Source organism: Myotis myotis, unplaced genomic scaffold (assembly GCF_014108235.1).
Source record: "Myotis myotis isolate mMyoMyo1 unplaced genomic scaffold, mMyoMyo1.p scaffold_m19_p_4, whole genome shotgun sequence".
Classification (NCBI taxonomy): domain Eukaryota; kingdom Metazoa; phylum Chordata; class Mammalia; order Chiroptera; family Vespertilionidae; genus Myotis; species Myotis myotis.
The window spans coordinates 54,723,549-54,748,125 of NW_023416346.1; the positions used below are offsets into that span (position 1 = coordinate 54,723,549).

Here is a 24,577-nt window from a genome sequence, read left to right on the forward strand (position 1 = left end):
ATTATTAAAAATAAAGCATTCTCCTATATTTAAATGAAAATAACAAAATACTTTAGGGGGTAGGGGAGGCCGGGGGAAGGTCAAGGGGGGGGGGAAGGAGACATATGTAATACGCTTTGTAATACTTTAAGCAATAAAACAAAATTTAATAAATAAATAAACACTTTATTTACATAAACTTGGAAATATTCAAAATAGTTTCCCCCATTACAATCATTTTTGTAAATCAGCTATTCTTATTGATGATATAAATGAAAATCAAACTTACTTGCAGGTTAAGATGCGCACTAAATCATTTGGTTTATACAGTTCAATACACACAGCACAACTATCTCCATCAGGACCAATTTCCTATGAGCAAATAGTTATTGTTACTCTAATGGATAAGAAACAATACATTAAACTACAGAACAAGATCAGAATATACATGTCTTAAATTGCATAAATTCCTATAGAAAGAAGAACATCATATCACTAAATGACTGTTTAATAAGCAATTTAAAATTATTTACACTAAAATGTCAAACTTATAGAAACAGAGAGTAGAAATGTGGTTGCCAGGGACTGGAGGTGGAGGAAATTGGCAGAAGTTGGTAAAAGGGTACAAACTTTCAGCTATAAGGTCTGAGGATCTAATTAAAACATGGTGAGTACAGTTGATTACACTGCATTACATAATTGCAATTTAAAATAAAATTATTTAGACTTAAAAATGTAAAAGAATAAAGTTATCTAAAAGGGGAATAGCACAAAGAAAAACATGGAGCACTTATTTAAACCCTTTTCCTAGATTTAATTTACAAAATGCCATTTGTACAATTCTTTAGCTATGTTGTTCCATTTATTTATTTTTATTATTATTATTTAATCCTCACCCTAGAATATTTTTCCATTGATTTTTTTTAAGAGAATGGAAGCGAGAAAGACAGAGAGAAATATCGATGTTAGAGAAACAAATCAATTGGTTGTCTCCTGCATGAGCCCTGACCAGGGCCCGGGCCAGAGAGGAGCCTGCAACTGAGGTACCGGCCCTTAACTGGAATCGAACCTGCAACCCTTTGGTCCGCAGGCCCACACTCTATCCACTGAGCCAAACCGGCTAGGGCAATTTAAAGAAAATTAAGATATAATTCACATACAGTAAAATTCACTCTTTTTAGTATGCAGTTTTGCAAGTTTAGACAAACATGCCACTTAATCACCACCACAATCAAAATATAAAATAGTTTTATTACCTCAACAAATTCCTCTGTACCCCTTTGTAGTTACCTCTCCTTTTACCCCCACCCTCTGGCAACCACTGATCTGTTTTTAGTTTCTATGCTTTTGGCTTTTCTAGAATTTCTAAATGGACTCCTGCATTTGAGTCTGACTTCTTTCAGTTAACATAATGCATTTGAGAGTCATTCATATTGTTGTGTGTATTGGTAGGGTCCCCTCCCATTATATTGCTAACCAGTATTCCGGGATATCAATGTACCACAGTTATTTATCCATTCACCAATTAAGGGACATTTGGGTTCTTTCCCATTGTTGGTAATTATTAATAAAGCTGAACAATTGTGTACAAGTTTTTATGTGAACACATTTTTTTCCCTCTAGGGTAAATATTTAGTAGTGTGATTGCTGTGTTGTTTGCAAAGTGCATATTTGACTACATAAAGAACCGCCAAACTGTTTTCCAAACTGGCTGTACATTGCATTCTCACCAGCAAATGCATGAGAGTTCCAGTTTTTCCATATCTTGGCCAGCTCTTGGTATTGTCAATTGTATTTGTTTTAGCCATTCTAATGAATGTGCTGTGTTATCGCATTGTGGTTTTTATTTGCATTTCCCTAATGACTAATGATGTTGAGCATCCTTTTATGTGCTTTTTTGCCATCCATGTGGTAACATGTCTGTTTTGCCCATTTTTCACTAGGTTGCTTGTTTTTTTACTGTTGAGTCTTGAGAGTTCTTCATACATTCTGGATACAGCTTTTTATCAGATATGGGGTTTGCAGATATTTTCTCCCAGTCTGTTGCTTGTCTTTTCATTCTTTTTTTTAAAAAAATATATTTTATTGATTTTTTTTACAGAGAGGAAGGGAGAAGGACAGGGATAGAGAGTTAGAAACATCGACTCAGCTGCTTCCTGCACACTCCTTACTGGGGATTTGCCCGCAACCAAGGTACATGCTCTTGACCGGAATCGAACCTGGAACCCTTCAGTCTGCAGGCCGACACTCTATCCACTGAGCCAAACCAGTCAGGGCAGTCTTTTCATTCTCTTAACAGTGTCTTTCAAAGAGTAAAAATTCTTAATTTTGACAGTTAAATTTCTCATTTTTTTTCTTTAATGGGCATGTTTTTGGTATCACATCTAAGTAATTTTTGCCTAACCCAAGCCATGAAGATATTTTTCTCTGAAGTTTTCCTCTAAAAATTTCATAGTTCTAGGTTTTATATTTAGGCCTGTGATCCATTTTGAGTTAATTTTCACAAAGGGTATAAAGTATGGATTGAGGTTCACTTTTGCATATGGATATTCAATCATTGCATATAGAGACCCAACAATTGGCTATTTTTCTTTATTGAATTGCCTTTCCACCTTTGTCAAAATCAATTAACCATATATATGCTGGTCTCTTTCTGGACTTTCTCTTCTATTCCATTGATTTAAATAAAGATCTCTCCTTTCTCCAATATCACAATATCTTAAAAAAATAATTCTGAAAATCAGGTAATGTGAGTCATCCAAATGTTCTTCTTTACAAAAATTGCTTTGGTTATTGTAATTCTTTTGATTTCCTTATAATCAACTTGTCAATTTTGATTGACAACTAGGATTTTGATTGAAACTACATTGAATAAACAGATTAGTTTTTTGGGGGGAATTGATATTTTGACAACAGTTAGTATTCTGACCCATGCACATTTATTTACGTCTTCCTTGATTTCTTTTTTCTTTTATGTTTTGCAGTTTTCAGCATATAAATCTTATGCATATTTTGTAAGATTTATACCTAAGTATTTAATGGTTTTGGTGCTATTATAAAGGGTATTTTTATGTTTATCATTTCATGTACTAGAACATGCTGACCTATGTTATGAAAATTTATACAACTACCCACTCTGTCCACATACCCTATACTACTTATGACCAACTGGTGTAACATTAAAAGCCACATCTACATATCGGCACAGATCTTACTGATTGTTAAGCTTAAACTTATGACCATAGTTGTTATCACTCTAACATTCTGATCTCACCAACCAACAAGCCACATATACACTTTTATACTATAGCTGATTTAAAATGAAGAGCAGCAGAAGCAACATAACATGACATGGCATAGAGAAAACCCTAGAGATGATTAGTCCAATGTGCTCATTTTTCAAACTTGTGCTGTCTAATTCAGTAGCCACTACCACATGTGCCTGAAATGTGACTGATTTGAACTGAAATGTGCCATAAGTATAAAATATACACTAGATGTTAAAGACTTAGTAAAATATAAATGTAAAATATTGCATTAATAATTATATATTGATCACATGTTGAAATGATTATATTTTAGATATATTATACTAGGCATTAAAATTAATTTGTCTTTTTAAAACTTTTTAATGTGGCTACTAGAAAATCTATTTATTCATTTTTTATTTTAGTGAATTGGTATTTTTTTATTTCAATAAATTCTATATTTTTGATACACAATTTACACATTAATGGTAGTTTTCAACTGTCTTAACCTGAACCTAATTATTTAAGTAAAGCTATATTGAAGCATTGTATTAGTTTCCTATTGTTGCTAAAACAATTTACTATTACTTTATGGTTTAAATAACAAATTTATTTTCTTATTGCCTTGGAAATCATAATTTAAAAAATCAAGGTGTTGGCAGTGCTGTGCTATTTCTGAAGACTTCAGGGGTGAATCCCTTTCCTTACCTTTTCCAGATTCTAGAGGGTGTCTGCATTCCTTGACTCATGGCCTCCTTCTTGTGTCACCACCCAACCTCTTGTTTCCATGTACTGTAGTCAAATCTGCCCCTTCCTCCCTCTAACAATGATACTGTGATTATATTTAGGATTCACCTGGATAATCCAGGATAACCTCCCCATCTCAAGATCCTTCCTTAATTGAATCACATATGTAAAATTTCTTTTTTGCCATATAAAGTAATATTTACAAGTTCAGGGACTAGAACCTAGATAGCTTTGGGAGTCATTATTCAGCCTATCTTCAACATTGAATAAATTTTAAAAGTTAAGATTTATAAATTCAAATGAAAATACTACTTTGGAAGAACATTTAGCTTTAACAATGGCTTGCTAAGCATTGCTTTAAAACAAAAGGCATTTTATGTCACAAATGTACCTTGTCCCCTTGTTTCAGTGTGCGTAGTTGAAGCCTTCCAATAGCTTTTTTAGCATCTGCCTTTAATTGTCTCTGTAATAAAAAAGAATAGGTATTACAAAAACTATTAAAAATACAATGATAAAGTTATAATTAAAAATATTTATTCAGTTAAATAGATTTTAAAAGATAAAATTTTTTAAAATATAAAATTTAATTAATTATAATAATTGCCTTATCTGATACGGGGCAGGATTTTTTAAATTACTGAAACTTTTCACTTATTATGTTTCCCTAACTTCTTAAACAGCATCTTCGGGCTACAATAGTAAAAGCTATGTGTCCCCATTCCAAATGAATTCAAATGTTATGAATTTTCAAAGCAATATTCTTATTTTCAAGCTCAGAGAATCTTAAAGTAGATCTTTTCCTTTCTTTAAAAAATCATTTCTCACTTGGTAGAAAGTACACAGGATTTGGATTTAAATGGACCTAGATGAAAATCTGACTTTGTTACTTATTAAATGAATAATCCTGAACAACTCATTTAATTCTTTGAGCTTGTTTACACATCTATAAAATAAGGCTATTACCAACCCTTACAGTGTTATTTAGTATTAGGAAAAATAATTACTGTTTATAATCACTACTACCTTGTAAAGAGGGTGGCTTCTGAGAGTGGTAGGCCTGTTTTTTTCCTACTGAGCACATACCTAGAGGAGTCTGGGCATGTAAAGACAAGCCCCAGGCTCATTTAAGGAATAAGGACTAAAATGTAGTACATAATTGAATCAGAAGTAAAATTAGGGTATAGGGGAAATCAGAGATTGGGAAAAGATAAGAGAGTAATCAATGAGAAACTCTCCTTCTATGTGAGATGAACTGTTCAAAGATAAAAAATCCCAGGTGGTATGATTTATTCAGTGTTAATCTGAAGTTATTTGTGATACTGCAAAAAGATATGCCCCTTTCATTAAAATCTACCTCATACACAAATACCTCAATTGAATATAATATATGTGTAAACTGAAGAAGAAGCCAGTTGTCACACCTGGATGGATGCTCTGTGGAATAGAGAGATAGTATGTGCAGCATGGCAAGATAATAAACTATCTTCCTATTTTAAACTGCAAAATGAACAAACTTGGTAGAAATTCAGTAAAAAGTAAGCACCTAGAACCAGAGGTCATTGTGAGAATGTAAACAGCTTCTTCATCCTTATATATGTATCTCCATCTCCAGCAGGGAGACCTACATCTGACATTTATGTGATGTGAAAATTAGAGATAATTCAAGTATCTAGTGTAATATCTGGCATATAGCAGACACTCAATAAAATGTTTACTAAATGAAAATATAAACTACTATTCAAAATAAGCATAACAGGTTCTTGTAACATGTTTATATATAACTGCAGCAAATATATGTTGGAAGGAAATAATCCATGAATGTAGGTATGTAAGGAAATTCCTTAATGCTCAAACCTACCTCCTACATAAGATATCATTATGTGAAAGGTATTTGGCTTAATGCCAAGAAGATTACTATCTAAACTATTTATTTGCTATCACAGGAACAACAGAAACTTCTCAGATTATTACCTGACCAGCAAATATAACTTAATAGAAATAGTTAATAGGAAGGCCTAGTCCTCAGAAGGAAAGAAGTGCTAATCGAGGTCCCTTCATTCTCATTTTGGGTCTTAATTATGAGTTAACTCACAAGGAGAATTCTATGATGGCACTTTATTTTGAGCACAAATATTTTCCCTTCAATTTTGTTACTTATATTTCATATATATAAAAGCCCAGTGACCAAACAGTGGAATGACCAGAAAAACCGGTTGCTATGATGCACACAGCGGCAGCCAACCAGCCTGATCCGGGCCCTGATTGCCCCCCCAACCTCCCGTGGTCCCTGCTCCTGGCCAGTCCCGCCCCTGATAGCCACCCCACCCCGATTGGGGACAGGGCTGCCCGCAGCCCCTCCCCCAGCCCCTGCCACTATTCCTCCCCCCTGCTGGCTGGCCCCCCCCATAGGCCCCGATCAGAGGGGCCGGCCAGCCAACCTCCCGGGGTCTTTCACCCTGACCAGCCAGCCCCCCAATAGGCCTTGATCGCCGACCAGGCCGAGGGACCCCACCTGTGCACAAATTCATGCATCAGGCCTCTAGTAAGTATATTATAGAGTGACAGTGAAAGGAAGTACACTTAGGATCTTTAGAACTGGAAGAACTTTTAGAGTTCACTTAGCCTGATAGCAAATCTGATAGATAAGAAAAGTGATGCCCAAGGAGGAGAAATGCCTTGCTCAACATCTCTGAGTTCACAGTTAGTCCTACTGAAGCCCAGAATTAGTGTTTCTTCCCAAAATCAAGGAAACCATCTTTTTTTTTTTTTACTGTGGCTTGGAACAGGAAGTTGGTACTACTTCCTTATATTTATACAATTATTTTATAATTTAAAAATATCTTTATATCTGTTACCTCATTTAATTATCACAACAACCTCCTGAGGGAGATAATATCCTCATTTTAAAGATGAGCAAATGGAAGCTTGGAAAAGTAAAAAATAAAAACAAAGACAAAATAAAACAAAAACTCGTCCAAAAGGGCATGCCACCTCTAAATGATAAAGCTGTTACTGGAACTCTTCATATTCCAAGATTCCATTACAATACTCCTATCCATGACTCAGCTACCTTTTGAAGTTTTTCCAACTCCTGGATTCTATGGTCTTTCAAATTGTTTCCAGTCCTTAAAGTGAACAAGCAGTATGCCAACAGGACCCTGACCTTGGCCTAGACTTCCAAATGTAACTATTTTTTTTTTTTTGTATATAGATCATGAGCTTTAAGATACCAAGATTAGAAAAATGCAAATTGTAAGTAAAAGAACCAAGAACAGGAAATAGGAAAAGGAAAACATGTAGTTAAGTCTTTGACAGTCATTTTACACTTTGTCTTTAGAGCACTTCTGAATTAGGCTTAAGCAACAAACTCTACAACACAATTAGAGAAATGAACTCACAAGGATACAAGTCGGAGATACAAAAAGACAGAGCAAAACCCAATATGCCAGAAGATTCTAAGCAGCAGACTTGATTATGAAGAATTTATAAAAGATTTGTAGCACAGTAGAAACCAATGTTTAACAAAGCAGCCCTGGAATAAAAGAAAAATCATTTAAAAGGAAGTTTGAATATTTCCAGTAAGTCCTCCTGAGCTTAAAAAAAACAACCAAAAGTCATTTTCTTTAAATATGGATGTGAGCCATATGATTTTGGTAAGAAGCACAAACTATATTTTTGGAGCTTGGATGAAATTCACTTGCAAAACTGCAATTAGTATTCAAAATATTTCACTGTCAACACTGATAGCAAAAGATTCCAAGATGCATTCATTCCTATAAAAACTGAAATATGAGAACATTAAGACCAAGTAGTTTATATTATGTACATATGCTTGGATAATATTATTTAAGTCAAACTTCTGAGTGCTCAAATATGTTTCAACATTTAAAGACAATATGCCCCAAAACAAACTGTAATTTACCTACTATTCCTTAAAAATAACTTCAAGATTATATCTACTTTCTTAGACAAGTTACATTAGACACTTTTCCAATGTCTCTCCACCATATCAGAATTCTCTTCTATCCCATCAATTCCAATAGGACAGTGTTTCTACCTCTTACCATATTCTGTAATTGTATTATTCATGTCTTTCTCTCCCACTAGATTGCTAGGACTGTGTGTTTAACATGAAAAAAATCCCATAGTGCTTAGTCAGTGCTCAAAGATTAGCTTCTGAATTTATAAAATTAAAACAGATTTTCATGATTTTCTCATCCAAGTCACAGTTTTACTTATTAAAAGCCTCTACTTGTTAAATTTAGAAAGTTTTTTTAAATTTTTTATTGATTAAGTTATTACATATGTGTCCCTATCCCCACGTTACCCCCTAACCCCCCCACTCATGCTTAGATAACATGTACTGGGCTTCTACCATGTGTCAGGTTCAACACTAAGCTTAGTGTCATCTTGTTTAATCATTATCAATCTTATGGAATGGGTATGTTAATATCCAAGTTTTATAGACAAGAAAAGATTAAGAAGCTTGACTAAAGTCCAGGCAGCTGGTTAGCTGCAGAGCTGTGATTCAATTCAAGCCCAGGTTCCAACTGGCTTTAAAGCCCATAATCTCTCCACTATAGTACACTGCCTCCATTGTGTCTTCAAAAGGCTTCATATTCCTTATGAAAAAGATAAATAAAATAAATAAGAAAAAAGAAATCTCAAAGTCAGCTATTATCCAATCTTCAAATCCTTCCTAAATTGGCTACTTACTGAGATTTGGGGAACTCTTTTAAACAAGTATATTATAACAACATACTCCTTCCTCTTCCTCCCCCATCTTAAGAAATACCTGGTCAAAGAATATCTGGCAGTAGAGTTCAAGGCTAATTCAAAGAAGCTTAGTTGTTGGCCAATTTTTTTAAAAACATAAATTTAATGTCATTATTTAAGCTATTCAAAAGCTGTGATTGCTCTAGTCACTGAAGAATCTCTGGTATATAGTATTTTGGGTTCTGATTAGGGCTTTATTTGGACTGAAAATGATATTCTGCATAGTTCATTTGTGTACTTATATCCAATTAAATAAAAATAATGTTTCAGTCTGGTGATCTTTTAGACTGGTTTTGGTCCCAAGGCATTCAGATTTTAGCTTAACTGAAACCTACATGAATAACACTAGCCATGTAGTCAAACCTAATTACTTGATAGGGGGCAAGGCCTGCAAAAGCCAAAAAGGGGAGTGTGCCTGGTCAGTGTGACTCAGTGGTTGAGCATTGACCTATGAACCAGGAGGTCATGGTTCGATTCCCAGTCAGGGCATATGCCCAGGTTGCAAGCTCGATCCCCAGTGTGGGTGTGCAGGAGGCAGCCGATCAATGATTCCCTTTCATCATTGATGTTTCCATCTTTCTTTCTATCTCCCTCTCTCTTCCTCTCAGAAATAAATAAAAACATATTGTTTCTTAAAGAAAAGAGAGTAGGGTGGACAAAAGAAAACTAGATTTTCCTGCACTTAAGTCATGATTAAAAAAAGATTATTTTTCTTTTATTTTGAGAGAGAGAGGAAGGGAGACGGAGAGGGCGAGAGAGAAACATTGATGTGAGGGTGAACCATCAATCAGCTGCTTCCTGCACAACCCCTATTGGGGATTGAGCCCACAACCCAGGCATGTGCCCTGACTGGGAATTGAACTGACAACATTTTGGTACATGGAAGGATGCCCAACCAACTGAGCCAGGGCTAGTCACCACTTTTTAAAACAAATATTTTCATAAACATTTGGCTCAGAATATATAAAACAGAATTCTTAAAATCAAGAATTATAGTAAGAGGGTTTCCCCCCATATATTCCTGTGAACAAAATCAATGTCTAAGTCATGTGGCTGTTTAGATCTATAAGAACTGAAAAAAAATCTATCTTTTCCAATAAAAAACCTATGCATAATATTTGAATGAAAGCATCTGTAAAGGAAAGAGGAAGTACAGACAATAAAATAGCTCCCCATAAGTCTATAGAATTCCTGAGATGGAGGTAAATAGGAGTGCAGACCACTCACATGCAGGCTATTCACTGTGAATAATATGAGGAAATGCACTGTTAGGAAAAGAAGTAAAGAAAAGGGGATTTCAACCCAGTATATAGGTATGGCTCAGATTATAGCATTTTTTCAAAGAAAGACAAGCAAAACCTCTATAAAAGGGTAATATGCTAATTAGACTGGATGTCTTCCAGACATCCATCCGGACGTCCTTCTGGACAAAGCCACTGTGGTGGGGGCCGAGACAGAGGCAGTTAGGGGTGATCAGGCCAGCAGGGGAGAGCAGTTAGGGGAGGCCAGGCTGGCAGGGGAGGGCAATTAGGGACAATAAGGCCAGCAGGCAGAGGTGGTTAGGGGCAATCAGGTAGGCAGGGGAGCGGTTGGGGGCAATCAGGCCAGCAAGGGAGCAGTTAGGGGCGATCAGGCAGGAAGGCAGAGAGGTTAGGAGTGATCAGGCAGGCAGGGGAGCAGTTAGGGGCATCAGGCAGACAGGCGGAGTGGTTAGGGGCAATCAGGTAGGTAGGCAGGTGAGCGGTTAGGAGCTAGCAGTCCCAGATTGCGAGAGGGATTGGGCCTAAACAGGCAGTTGGACATCCCCCGGGGGGTCCCGGATTGGAGAGGGTGCAGGTAGGGCTGAGGGATCCCCTCCCCCTGCACGAATTTCATGCACTGGGCCTCTAGTTAGTGATATAAATATAAAGTTAGAGTAAGTAAATATGTAAAACTCCTGAAGCCTATAGGAGCTTTCTTTTATTCAGTGAGAAAATCAGAGAAAGACTATAAAACTAGGTCCAACTCACATAAGATTTTATTTAATTTACTATTATTACATAAGAGACAAAGTAATGGTTTTGTAAAAGACAATAATTCTCAAACATATGTAGAAACAGCGACATGCATGCAAACACACCTACCACAAATGTGTATAGTATATTGATAGTGCATGCAGATAGCTGATACAATCTTCCAGTTAATTTCCCATAGTAGTAGAGAAAACTTAATGTAAATAGAAATATTTCAAATATTTTTTAGTCATGCTATAAGTTCATGAACAACTTTTAAGATAGTACTGTAGCTTAGTTTTTCCTTGTCTGAGACCACACAGGAGTGCTATCTCTTTGGCAGGAAACTACAAGGACATGTGTGGCACATTTCTGCTTAGGGAGCCAATTTGTATTTCAGGATCTGAGGCTCAAATGGAGACTATGGTCACTTGATAATTTTGGTAGCAACTGGCTATACTTCTGAAAATCAGGACCTCAACAATGAAACCAAATGCATATCATCAATCTTGATTGTTGTGTCAAGTCACCTTGACAAGCTGGTACAACATGGTCCATTGCTCTAGGTGTCTATAAAAACCACCCATCACCATCATAATGAACACTTTCAGAGCCACATTTCTGAGGTTGGCCAAGGGCGAATCATCCATTCCTTGGCAATTTGCAAGGAGTAAGCAACTAGATATACCGTTTTATCTCTCTTCACAATCCATCCCTTTGTTCTTAGTCAAGGTGCTTTAAACAACACAATAGTCATAGTTATTTGGGATTTTACAGTTAGTACAGCATTTATATAAAAGATACAGTAAGAACAAGATAAGCATATGTAATACTTTAGAAGCAAACAAAGGGAGAAAATAGTCCCAAAGAAACACTTTTTCCATTCTATAAGACCATTGCACATATATTTATACTGATGTACTAATTTAACATCTGTTTTTTCCCTTGATCTATGACCACTTGAACTTTGTGATAAACTGTATACAGCTATTTAATATAGTAATGAACTAAATCTATTTCTTCCTCAGGTCAATCACTCTCCATTATTATCACATCCTAGGGAGGTTTAATTGCCCAGTAATTTGATCATCATGATTTATTTATATAAGGTAGTTGAATCTTACCAATAATATTAGTGTCATGCCATATTATAATATGGTTATGACACAGTTTGGTTATAAAATAAATAAGGATATATCACAGATTGTTTATTAAAACTTCCTAGAAGAATTTTCCTTTGCTCACATACCAGATATTATTATGTACAAATGTTACCACCAGTGGCAATGTTTCCATTATTTCTAGGTTTCGGGTTAGGTGAAGACAAAGTCAATCATATGTCTCAACTCATATTATTATATATTTATAAGTTCACAGTGATGGATGTGCACAACACCATCTCCTTCCCCTGGGGAATACATGAATATCATTCAGTATTTTTTCCTATTTCAAAATGCTAGTTTTACTTTGGTCCACTCTTTGGTCAAGATCAGTCAGAGATCAGCACTGTAAGTTACAATTTCACCCAGGAAATTTCCATAAATTTGGGGATCTGCATGTGTCTCAAAGATACTCTCTCTATGCTTCCAAAGCTAAAAATGGAAGGCCATTACCACAGGGTTACTTGGGTCTCCATTTGCAGTAAAATAGTTAACGGACCCTGTTGTGTCAGAATATATGCTCTTTTCCAGCCTTGATAGTTAGCATTCTCTAGCTGCTAGAGTCTAGCATTATCCTGTGTGACTAGATTATTAAACTTTGTCATCGTTCCAAGAAGATTCTCATTATTTTCTATCCTCTTGGAAGATGATTTCTTCTAATCTGTGAGTAAACACCTTGACCAATCTGTCTAATTTTAGAGAGTAAACTCTTTTAGAGAGTAAACTATTTTCTTTTGAAAGTCACTCTTCATTAAAAGTAAATTCAGCTTGTCCCATTGTATTTCAGCTTCTATTTCATGTAGAACTCACTTTTGTTTCACTGGCCAATGTAAAATCCAACACATGCATTGTTGTCATTGAGTATTAATTGCTTGGTTATGGTTAGGATACATGCATTGTATCACCAAATTCTGGGTGTCCCATGCCAGAGTCAAAATTATAGTGGTTACTCCAAAATTCAATTTAGTCTGACCATGCCATGTTTTCCATAATCTTCCTTGTTTCAGGTTTGGATTGTTCCTAGTGGAGACACACATCCATTATGTAATGCCTAGTATGTTATTTTCATTCATAACCCACTGATACTTTTCATCTTGTTTAAAATCTTTCCACCCACAAAAAGGGGATGATATGTGTTTATACACATCATCCTATGATATGTCAGGCATGCAGGTACTGTGTGCTGCCCATTATATTTGGGTATTCTGGTCATCAAAATTTATAGTTATACTGTACATTTATCAATTTGCCTTACATTAAACACTATGCATCATAATTGTCCATAGGGAAGAAATTCATGAATATTTTAATGAATTCCTAATTTTCTAATGAGGGTAAGTTTCTGTAACTCATTACCATTTCTACTCATAAAATGGGGATAATGCTGTTAAACATTTAGTAATAGTTATAGCCATTATACGCATCAAGCTCTCTGCCTTTTTTTTTAATCCTCACCTGAGGATATGTCTTTTTTACTGATTTTAGAGAAAGAGGAAGGCAGAGAGTGAGAGAAAGAGAGATAGAGAGAAACATTGAGCAGTTGCCTCCTGTATGTGCCTGGATAGGGGATAGAACCCACAATCTAGGTATGTGCCCTGACTCAGAATTGAACCTGCAACCTTTTTGGTATATGGGATGATGCTCCAACAAACTTAGCCACCTTGCTAGGGCAAATTCTCTACTTTTGAAAAATAAAAATAGGAAGTCACGAAAATTAAATAACAGGTCAATGACATTCTAGTACTCTCAATAATTTATAAGCAAAAGGGATTATTAGTCATATATTTAATCCTTTAGTCACCAAGGGATAAACAGATATAGCCTGCTAAGTAGTGATAGAGGCCCTCTCAAAAGCCTTCTCTAAAAGGTGAGAAGTTTTAATGCTATTCTTTATCGTTTATACAGAAGTTAATGTTCATAAAATATACTATAAAAATTACTTGAATGAACAAGGAGATCAGAGTTAAATATCCAATGAAACTTGTGGAACACCAGACAGTTCTTTATAAACTTTATTACTTGCTGTCAAAGTTTAATGCCATGTTAATAAAGTTTTTATTGCACTTAGGATATAGAAATACAGACTACACCACAAACATAAGCAAACCAACTACTCATCATTGTAACTATAACCTTTGGGTAGTTACTCATATATGACACATATTTCTTTCCAACCTTAGAGATAAAAACAGCTCAATATACAAAAGTCAAATGTTAACACAGTGTGAAATTATTGAATGGTCTGGCACAGGAATTTGAAACATCCTTTTGACTATAGCTAGTAACATGCTGAACCTGCCATCAATGTGATAGCTGCTTCTTTGAGAAGGACAGAAGTCAATTAATTTTAAATATTGAAATAATCATCACTCATTAACATATACTGGTGTCTAATCATTATGAAGGTTTTATAATAAGATTTCAATTCTAATTTGTTCTAAAATTCAGTGAACTTTCTTGCCATACAGAAACCCTCACTGTTCCATTACTCCCAAATAAATTGGGTTAATCTTTGCTTATTGGATAAAAAGTGCATGAAGTAGCCAAAACTTCATGGCCTTTGGAGGAATTTCTCAGTTCACATAAAAATGTATTCTTGTCTCTAATATAAGATCAGCTGAAAATATTAAATCTCTACTGAGCATTCTGGAGACATAGCATACCACTCTGTTGCTATGGTGAAAATACTTGAGATTCAGAGGAAGTAAGAAATGATGGTGGCTTGGAACAGGGTGGAAGCAGTGGTGTTGGTAAGAAGTAATCAGATTCTGGATATATAATGAAGGTAGAACCAATAGTATTTGCTCACGGAGGTTATATGGGAAGTGAGAGAAAAAAAAGGAAAAAGAATAACTCCAAGATTTCTGGCTTGAAGTCAAGAAAAGTTCTTTTGAAAATGGAAGCAATCCTATCTAATAAAAGAGAAACATGGTAATTGGCATACGACTGCTACCCTTCCCATTGGCTAATCAGCGAGATATGCAAATTAACTGCCAGCCAAGATGGCGGCCGGCAGCCAGGCAGCTTAAACTGAACATGAGGCTTGCTTGCTTCAGTGACGGAGGACTCCAACGTTCCCCGCCGGCCTTGCCGGCCTCTGAGTTTGCAGTTTAAGAAACATTGTAACAAAAATAGAAGCTAAACAAAACCCCAGAAATCTGCTTTCAGCAAGCCCGGGATCTCAGAGCTAGAGTTATACATTGTTTCGATTATAGAACCCAAACAAACCAGATACCTTCTTTCAACAGCAGAAGCTTCAGAGCTGGAGCCAGAGCTAAAGCTGGCCCAGAATTTAAAAAAAGAAAAAGAAAAAAAGGAGCAGTTGGGAGCTTCAGCCCTCAGTACCTCACCCAGACTGGCCAGGTACCCCAGTGGGGACCCCCACCCTGATCCAGGACACCCTTCAGGGCAAACCAGCCGGCCCCCACCCATGCACCAGGCCTCTATCCTATATAGTAAAAGGGTAATATGCCTCCCAGCACCGGGATCAGCGGAGCCGCGAGGCCTCCCAGCTCCGGGATCAGCGTGACAGGGGGCAGCGCCCAAGCCCCCTGATCACCCTGCGGCTCTGTGTGTGAAAGGGGGCGGGGCCACAACCTCCCTATCCGCCCTGCTCTGTTCCTGACAGGGGAAGGTGCCCCAACCTCCTGATCAGCCCTGCTCTGTGCCTGATACAGGGGAGCTCCCCAACCCCCTGATCGCCCTGTGGCTCTGTGTGTGACAGGGTGCAGCGCCTCAACCCCCTGATCGGCCCTGCTCTGTGTGTGACAGGGTGCGGCGCCCCAACCCCCCCCCGCCACGGGCCCTGCTCTGTGTGTGATGGGGTAGAGCCATAACCTCCCCATCGGCCCTGCCCTGAGTGTGACAGTGGCGGCGCCCCAACCCCCTGATTGGCCCTGCTCTGTGGGTGATAGAGGGCAGTGCCCCAACCCCCTGATCCGCCCTGCTCTGTGTGTGACAGGGGGCGGTGCCCCAACTCCCCTATCGGCCCTACTCTGTGAGTGACAGGGGGGAGCTCCCCAACCCCCTGATGGGCCCTGCTCTGTGCGTGGCAGGGTAAGGAGCCCCAACCCCCCTGATGGGCCCTGCTCTGTGCATGACAGGGGGCAGCACCCCAACCCCCAGATTGGCCCTGCTCTGTGCATGATCGGCCCTGCTCTGAGCCTGACCAGGGGCTGCACCTAGGGATTGGGCCTGCCCTCTGCCACCTGGGAGCAGGCCTAAGCCAGCAGGTCGTTATCTCCCGAGGGGTCCTAGACTGCGAGAGGGCACAGGCCAGGCTGAGGGACACCCCCTTCCCCCTGAGTGCACAAATTTTTCTGCACCGGGCCTCTAGTAATAGCATGTTTGTGCATGCACATTCATAGAAGCCAAGGCAGAAGACATAGGATACAGACACAGAAGCAGATCGATGGGTAGGTGTGGAAGAACTGGTGGAAGTACTCTTTTGATTACTTCAATTTTTTCAGTGGAATAACATCCAAAATACAAGTTGAGAGTAAAGTTGGAGGAGGTGTTGGAAGTTTAAGGAGAACAGAACATGTATGATTAGTCACCTAGGAAAGAAGAAACGCCTAAGAAAATATAGTATGATTGGTGGGCAGCATTAAGGGATCACTGAGTTTATGGTCAGTCTGTATATATGTCAATGTTTTCCTGTTAGTTCAGCTATGCAAAGTGCAGGTATAGGGTAGGTGGGGAATATGATTTGACCAGGGTTGGATTTTGACAGCAAGTATAACAAGGAGAAGGGTCAAGGGAACTGAAGACATATGCATGGGAGTGACCATGGAAGTTAAGCTGGGTAAGGAGAGAAGGGAGGATATCAGGGGAATAACAGACAGTTTAAAGGTAGTAGGATCAATATCACACAACTGTGGGTACTTCCATGTTCAATGATGCTTTAGTATTTTTCCTCTATTATTTATATTATTTGTACTTGTTATATACCAGTTGTTAAAATATGGTGGAAATTATGAATATGTGACTGTGACTAGAGCTTAGCGCTATATCATGCACAATTATATCTTTAAACTTGCCTTCTCATGACATTCAGCCTAGTCTCTTTTTCCAGCCCTGGCCCCACATGCAAATACATGCATGCTCAAGCACACACATACATGTAAAATAACAGTGGTTACTTTTTAAAAGTATATATTTTTATTGGTTTCAGAGAGGAATGGAGAGGGACAGAGAGAGAGAAACATCAATGATGAGAGAGAATCATTGATTGGCTGCTTCCTGCACACTCCCTACTGGGGATTAAGTCCACCCTTACTGGGGATTGAGCCCACAACCCGGGCATGTGGCCTTGACCAGAATTGAACCTGGGACCCTTCAGTCCGCAGACTGACGCTTTATCCACTGAGCCAAACTAGCCAGAGCAACAGTGGTTTCCTTTGTGTGGTGACTAGTTTTTTGTTATTTGGGGTTTAATGAAGATTTTTTCCCTCATACTTTCTAATTTCTAAATTTTCTATACTGAGTATAAAATGCTTCTGTAATTTAGAAGAAATATTTAAAAGAACATATGTATTTATACCCGTATATAATTAAAATCCTGGCTGTATTCCATAATGAGGTGTTAGAAGACTTAGGCAGGATTCAGGCCATAGACAATTTACAGAAATTAAAAGATTTGAGATGATGAAAGCTGATATACTTTTAAAAACTACACAGTGCATAAAACACATGCATGGATCATTGTCTGGCAAGTGAAATGTATTAAAATGCATGACATTGAAATTGCAATTAAAACAGTAAAATATTTTTAAATTGGAAGGACCATTACAAACCTGCTTTCTGTTTTGAGCTCTTGCATTCCGTAATCTTCTAGCAGAATAAAAGATAAAATAGCCCACAGTTGCTGCCGTAATAATAAAAAAGGACACAGAAACAAGGAAAATTGAATAGTGATTCACCCAAGGGCCATGTTTTTTCCCTACTTCGATGACCATTGTTACTTGTATGCCTCTTTGAATTGATTGTAGAATTTTTGTGCCTTTCAGATTGCCAATCATGATGGCAACAATGTCTCCTGCACCTATAAAAGAAAAGGAATTTAGTTTTAGTTTGGTAAAGCATCCTATATAATAAAGAGGGAATATGCAAATTGACCGTCACTCTGTCACAAAGATGGCTGCACCCACAGCTGAGGTCGAGTTCCCATAACAAGCTTTAAGGAGCAATCAGCAGGGACCTGAGGCTGCACCCCCCCCCCCCGCCCCATGAGGCTTGACAGGGTACCTCAGGCTGCAACCCCCACCCCGGCGCCAGGCCAGGTGACCTCAAGCCAAGCCCCCCACTTGGCAGGGCTTGACGGGGGACCTCAGGCCACAACCCCTGCCCTGGCACCAGGCCAGGGGACCTGAGGCCGTGTTCCCCACCCTGGCAGGACTTAACAGGGGACCTCAAGGTGCCCCCCATGCCCTGGTGCTGGGCTGGGGGACCTCAGGCCGTGTCCTCCACCCTGGAGGGGCTTGACGGGGGACCTCAGGCCATGCCCCCCACCCTGACACCAGGCCAGGGGATCTAAGTCCGCACCCCTCACCCAGCAGGACTTGACGGGGGACCTCAAGGTGTGTCCCCCGCCATGGTGCTGGGCCAGGAGACCTCAGGCCATGTCCCCCACCACAGCGCCAGGCCGGGGGACCTCAGGCCATGCCCTCCACCCAGTGAGGCTTGACGGGGGATCTCAGGCCGCACCCCCCACCCCACGCCAGGCTGGGGGACCGCAGGCCGCTACCCCCGCCTGGCGGGGCTTGACGGGGGACTTCAGGCCACGCCCCTCCCCTAGCCTGGGAACCTCAGGCTGTGCTCCCCCACCCTGGTGCCACCCAGCGGAGCTTGACAAAGGTGGGACCGGCCAGGTCTGGATCTAGCCCAATGAGGGGGGGCTGGCCAGGTCTGGGTCTTGCAAGATTTTGAGGTGCACGTGGGTGGGTGGGGACTTGACTCTGGGTCCTGTGGTGCACCCCAGACTCTGACAGGAGGAAGATTTTTATATACATTTTACTAATTTTCTTTCATCTCTGACACTTCTATTATAGAGAAAGGGCAAATAGAAATATTAAAATATTTCCTCTAATTAATCCCCCTTTAATGTGCACGAATTTTGTGCACTGGGCCACTAGTTCTTAGTATAAAAATCCAAGGACTGATTTTAAATGATTCCCAATGAGACAAAGGAAGGATACTCATTCATTCAATTAAGATTTATTTTCTTGGGCATCTACTATGCATATATAAGTTATAGGGGATATAAACATGCTAAGACTTGGCTACTGATCTTAAGGAACTAAGTTTAGTAAGGAAGCCGTGATATATAACAAATACTTCCCTATCCTCAGGTTAACCTCTTATAATTCAATTCAGTCTGTGGCCCAGTTTGCTCTTAAATTAAGGCTTTCTGAAAGACTAACAGTCCTGTGGATGGTACAAAATATGGCTTATATCCCAGAGAATCTGGGATTTGGGAAAGAGAAATATTTAACTATGCATTTCCCAATTTATAAGGTGATAAACTATGAGCTCACTACTAAAAATTATAAGAATTTATATATACAGATTAGTAATTTGAGGCAAATAATGCTTATAAGCACAAATGTACAACATATTGATAGAAATGTATGTTACTATTCAACACCAACTAAAATCAAGCCTGAAATTAGACTAAATGTATTACTTGGTCTTGTTGACCCCGAGAATAATGGTACCTATTAAGGAGAGCTCCTAGTGGCTGATTGAGCTCATATTTATACACAGAGCTTAGCAGCCATTACTCAACAGGGGCCTCTCATTCAAGTGGTACTTCAGAGAGAAGCCTGAACTAAACTCCTTGTGACCTGCACTGAACTGACTTCCAGCACTGTGTTCCTGACATCTGAGCCAACTTTTACAAAGGAGTTCCTGGAATTATATTTCAACCAATAGGACTGAGACTTTCCTCAACTAATTGAAGATGTATAGCTATATCCTCATCAGCATCTTTATCAAGCAATCAGTGTGGCTCCATTCCAATCAATCAGGACAGAGCTTTTTGAACAAATCAAACTGTGAGGATTTGAACTCCTCTCATTTGCATGAGAAAAGACCAATCAGAGACCACAGGTGGGGACTTCTCTCTATATATAAGTTCCCCTCTGACTCTTGGAGCTACTTTCTCTTTCTACCCGACTGCATTTCCCTAGCTGGAGCTGTACAGCCCAAGCTGTCTTGCTGGAGAAGAATGGAGCTGTCCTCTCTTGGTGGGAGGAAGCCAAATAGATCAGAGCTGTCTAGGCAGGCTGGAGTGGAGCAGACAAGTCTTCCCTACTGAACTATATAAATCTTATGAAAAAAGAAAGGGACAAATATTATCTTTCCCCATGTTATGAGGGTGTCAAATTATTCATGCCATTTCAATGCTTATCAAGGTTTATATTCCTTCTAGTTTGTATGACCTGAGACAGATAATCTGAAGAAAAAGAACAGAGGTCTTTGAATGTTAAGAGATTATCACCCAGAGAAACTTCCACTGATATTAGGTTAAGGCACTATCTTTATGATCAAACTCAAATCTGGAAAAAACAAAGCCACACATGCAAGTACACAAACACATACACACAATTCTAAAAGGCCCTTCAGACTAGAATTTTAATTGCAAAAGTATAATATGAAAACAAAATTAACACAATAATCAAATTAAGAGTACAAAGCTTAAATGGCAACATAGATAGCAGAATTATTACCCAAGTAATCCTTTAAATTTATGATCCCCAGTGGCCAAAATATTCAAAAGATAAAGATTCTCTCTTTATTTGAAGTTACTAATTTAAAAATAAGGTATCCATAAGGTATTATTACAGATTTTTAAAGTTCTAAAAGATCATTTATACATATGATAGCCATTTAATTAAACCCTTTTATAACATTACTGACTCATTTGCAATCACTCAGTTTGGCAGACATCAAGAACTTATTTTCTCATTTACATGGGGAAAACCTCAAAAGCCATGGAAAGTAAAGGACTCTTAAATGACTTCTGTTGTATATTTTTCTTCTATCAGTATTTGACTCAGTATCCTTTATGTGTCTAGAGAATTGGTTATTTTGCAAGAAGAGTGGCTCATTTTTCTATTTTTTTTTTATCACAGATATGTTCTTCTAAACTTTTTTGGTTAATAGAAATAAGTTTTCATTCTTTTAGAAGATATGAGGTGGGTGGCAGGGGTGGATGCTCAGGAACATACTGGCCATTGTGGTCAGATGGAGAGTGAAAAACAATGAAAGTCAAGAAATACATTGTTTATACATAATGAACAATACTCTGCTTCAATTGCCCCAATTCATATTCATACATGCTATGTACATAGTCCAACTATCTATTGAATTAGCTTTCTAATCATATAAAAAACCCATTTCTAAGAATTAATACATACCACCTCTTGCCCACACCCTTGCAACTATTTATTTTTATATTTTTTATTGATTTCAGAGAGGAAGGAAAAGGAAGTGAGAGATAGAAACATTAGTGATGAGAATCATTTGATCAGTTGCTTCCTGCATGCCCCCCACTGGGGATGGAGCCTGCAACCCTGGGCATGTGCCCTGACCCAGAATTGACCAGTACCTCCTGGTTCATAGGTCAATGCTCAACAACTGAGCCACACCGGCCAGACCCCTACAACTATTTAAAAATTTCTCCTCCTATAGTGTTCTCCATAACAGTTAACAGTGTCACAAACCTCTGGTCAATTGGTTTAGGAACCTCAGAATCATGTTTGAATAATCGCTGCTAACCTACTAAGCCCTGTAGATGCTACTTCCTTATCTCTCATTATTAAATACTTCTTCCCATTGACGGGCCCTGAGGCTGAGCCCCCACCTGGCAGGGCTTGATGGGGGACCTGAGGCTGCATCCCCTGCTTGGAGGGGCTTGACATGGGTGGGGCCGGCCAGGTCTGGATCTCACCCAATGGGGGTGGGGCCACCTGGGTCCGGGTCTCGCATGATTTTGAGGTGCCACGGGTGGGCGGGGACTTGACTCTGGGTCCCACGGTGTGCCCCAGACTCTAACAGGAGGAAGATTTTCATATATATTTTACTAATTTTCTTTCATCTCTGACACTTCTATTGTAGAGAAAGGGAAAATAGCAATATTAAAATATTTCCTCTAATTAATTCCCTTTTAATGTGCATGAATTTCATGCACTGGGCCACTAGTTAAAGATAGGATTGCCAAACATGCCTAGAATAACACATGCTAGTAAGTGCACAACTGGTATCTGCTCTTAATGACCGTGTTCTACATTCTAATTTTACTTTCCTTATAGCATTATTTTATTTTACTCTATTTCAATTTTTCCTTTATGCCAACATTCTCTTCCTCACATTTCCCCTTTATTGTCCTGATTCTCTTACCCTGTTCCTGCTTTAGTTTTTCTCTACCCTTTATTTTTACTCCCTGTTAAAAATTTATCTTACTCATATATCTAATTTTCTCTCCCCTGCTCCAAATCTGTGCACACTTCTCTCTTCTCTTTCTTAACTATCCAAATTTTTTCCTCCTTTTTCCCTTTTTCTTTCTTTCTGTCTTGTTTGTTTGTTTTTTTCCTTTTTATTTTGCTTCTGTTTTTCCTCTCCTCGCTTGTACTCTTCTTCTACTAATAGCTTAATTAATTCCAATCACCAACTCAGGCCTATCAACTTTCTATTCTCCTTTTCCAATAATAGACGAATACATAGATAGATTAACGAAAGGGGAAAATATTATATATATATATATATATATATATATATATATATATATATATATATTTGTATTTTGTTTTTTACTTTTCTTCTTATACACTCCTCTTTCTACCTCTATACTGAATTGTGGCTATTTCCCCAGTCATTCAATTCCTTGACCTTACCTTCTGGAAATTAGCTCTGTCTCCTCAGATTCATCTGGGTGTTTGCTGTGTGGGTGTTTGTTGTTTGCATTTTGTGGATTAGCTGCTGTTTTGTTGGGGTTTTCTCCCCACATAAATTATTTTCTCTTCTTTTTTCTTCTCTTTTTTTCTCACTTATATTTTTTTCCTTTTCTCAATATCATTTTTGCACTCTTTTCTATCCCCTAATTCTCTTTCCTCTGATGGTCAGCTTTATTTAGGGTTATTAGTATCATGAATACATTTGTGTTTGGTGCTCTGTGTGTTGTGTGTTGTCGTGTTGCATTTTGTGCCTTCAAGTCATTGCAGGAGAGAGAGATCTAAATAACCAGACACCCTGAGAGGAGCAATCATGGGGAGACAAAGAAACAGCCCGCATATGAAAGAAAAGGAGCCATCACCAGAAAAGGATGCAAATGAACTGGAGGCAAGCACTATGTCAGAGAAAGAATTCAGAGCAATGGTCATAAGGACGCTGAAAAGGATGGAAGACAAGTTCAACAATATGTGTAAGAACCAAGAAGAAATGAAGAAGAACCAAGAAGAAATGAAAAATGACATTGCTACAATAAAGAACTCAATAGAAAGCATCAACAGTAGACAAGAAGAAGCGGAGGACCGCATCAGTGAGCTAGAAGACAGGGTAGAAAAAATACCCAAGCAGAGCAGCATCTGAAAAAAAAAAACCGTAAAAAACAAGAGGAGAGCCTAAGGGAACTTTGGGACAACATGAAACAAAACAAAATCCACATAATAGAGTTTCCAGAAGGAGCGGAAACTGAGCAAGAAATAGAAAAACTGTTTGAAGAAATAATGACAGAAAACTTCCCTGATAAAAGGATGAAAAAACTCACACAAGTCCAAGAAGCTCACAGTCTCAAACAAGATGAACCCAAAAAGTACGACACCAAGACACATCATAATTAAACTGTCAAACATCAACAACAAAGTAAGAATCTTAAAGGTTGCCAGAGAGAGAGGCAGAAAGTTACCTACATGGGATTTCCCATCAGACTATCGACTGATTTCTCAAAAGAAACACATCACGCCAGAAGGGAATGGAATTAAATGTACAAAGTCATGCAAAGCAAGGGTTTGAATCCAAGAATACTATACTCAGCAAGGCTATCAATCAAAGTTGAGGGTGAAATCAGAAGCTTCACAGACAAAAAAGGACTTAGGAAGTTTATTACCACCAAACCAGCAATGCAAGAAATGATAAAGGGTCTGGTGTAAAAAGAAAAGATAAGAAGGGAAGAAGGAACACAGGTATACAGAATAAAAATGGCAACAAACAAGTACCTATCAATATTAACTTTAAGTGTAAATGGATTAAATGCCCCAATCAAAAGACATAGGGTAGCTGAGTGGATAAGAAAACATGACCTAGATATCTGCTGTCTAAAGGATACCCACCACAGAACAAAAGACTTACACGGACTGATGGTAAAGGGATGGAAACGGTATTTTAGGCAAATGGAAATGAAAAACAAAACAAAACCTGTGGTAGCAATACTTATATCTGACAAATTAGATCTCAAAGTGAAGGCCATAACAAGAGATAAGGAAGGCCATTTCATAATACCAAAGGGAGCAATTCAACAAGAAGATATAACTCTGGTAAACATATATGCACCCAATACAGAAGCACCCAAATACATAAAAAAACTTCTGTAGAATATCAAGGGAAAGATTGACAGCAATACAATCATAGTAAGGGACTTTAATACCCCACTAACACCACTGGACAAAGCCTCTAAACA

At 38.4% G+C, this 24,577-nt stretch overlaps 1 protein-coding gene across 4 annotated transcripts in view; it reads right to left on the reverse strand.

The window, feature by feature from the left end:
- The window catches only part of RNF128 (ring finger protein 128), a 101,817-nt gene that overhangs the window by 25,613 nt on the left and 51,627 nt on the right, over nucleotides 1-24,577 (reverse strand). For all 4 annotated transcript variants that reach the window (XR_004966887.1, XM_036304589.1, XM_036304587.1 and 1 more), the window contains exons 2-4: nucleotides 17,697-17,944; nucleotides 4,366-4,437; nucleotides 269-351 (exon numbers count right to left, since the gene is read on the reverse strand). Coding sequence is in view for 3 of the 4 variants with exons in the window: in XM_036304589.1 (XP_036160482.1) it covers nucleotides 269-351; nucleotides 4,366-4,437; nucleotides 17,697-17,944 (403 nt within the window). In the remaining variant the exon portion in view is untranslated. The remainder of the gene's footprint in view (nucleotides 1-268; nucleotides 352-4,365; nucleotides 4,438-17,696; nucleotides 17,945-24,577) is intronic.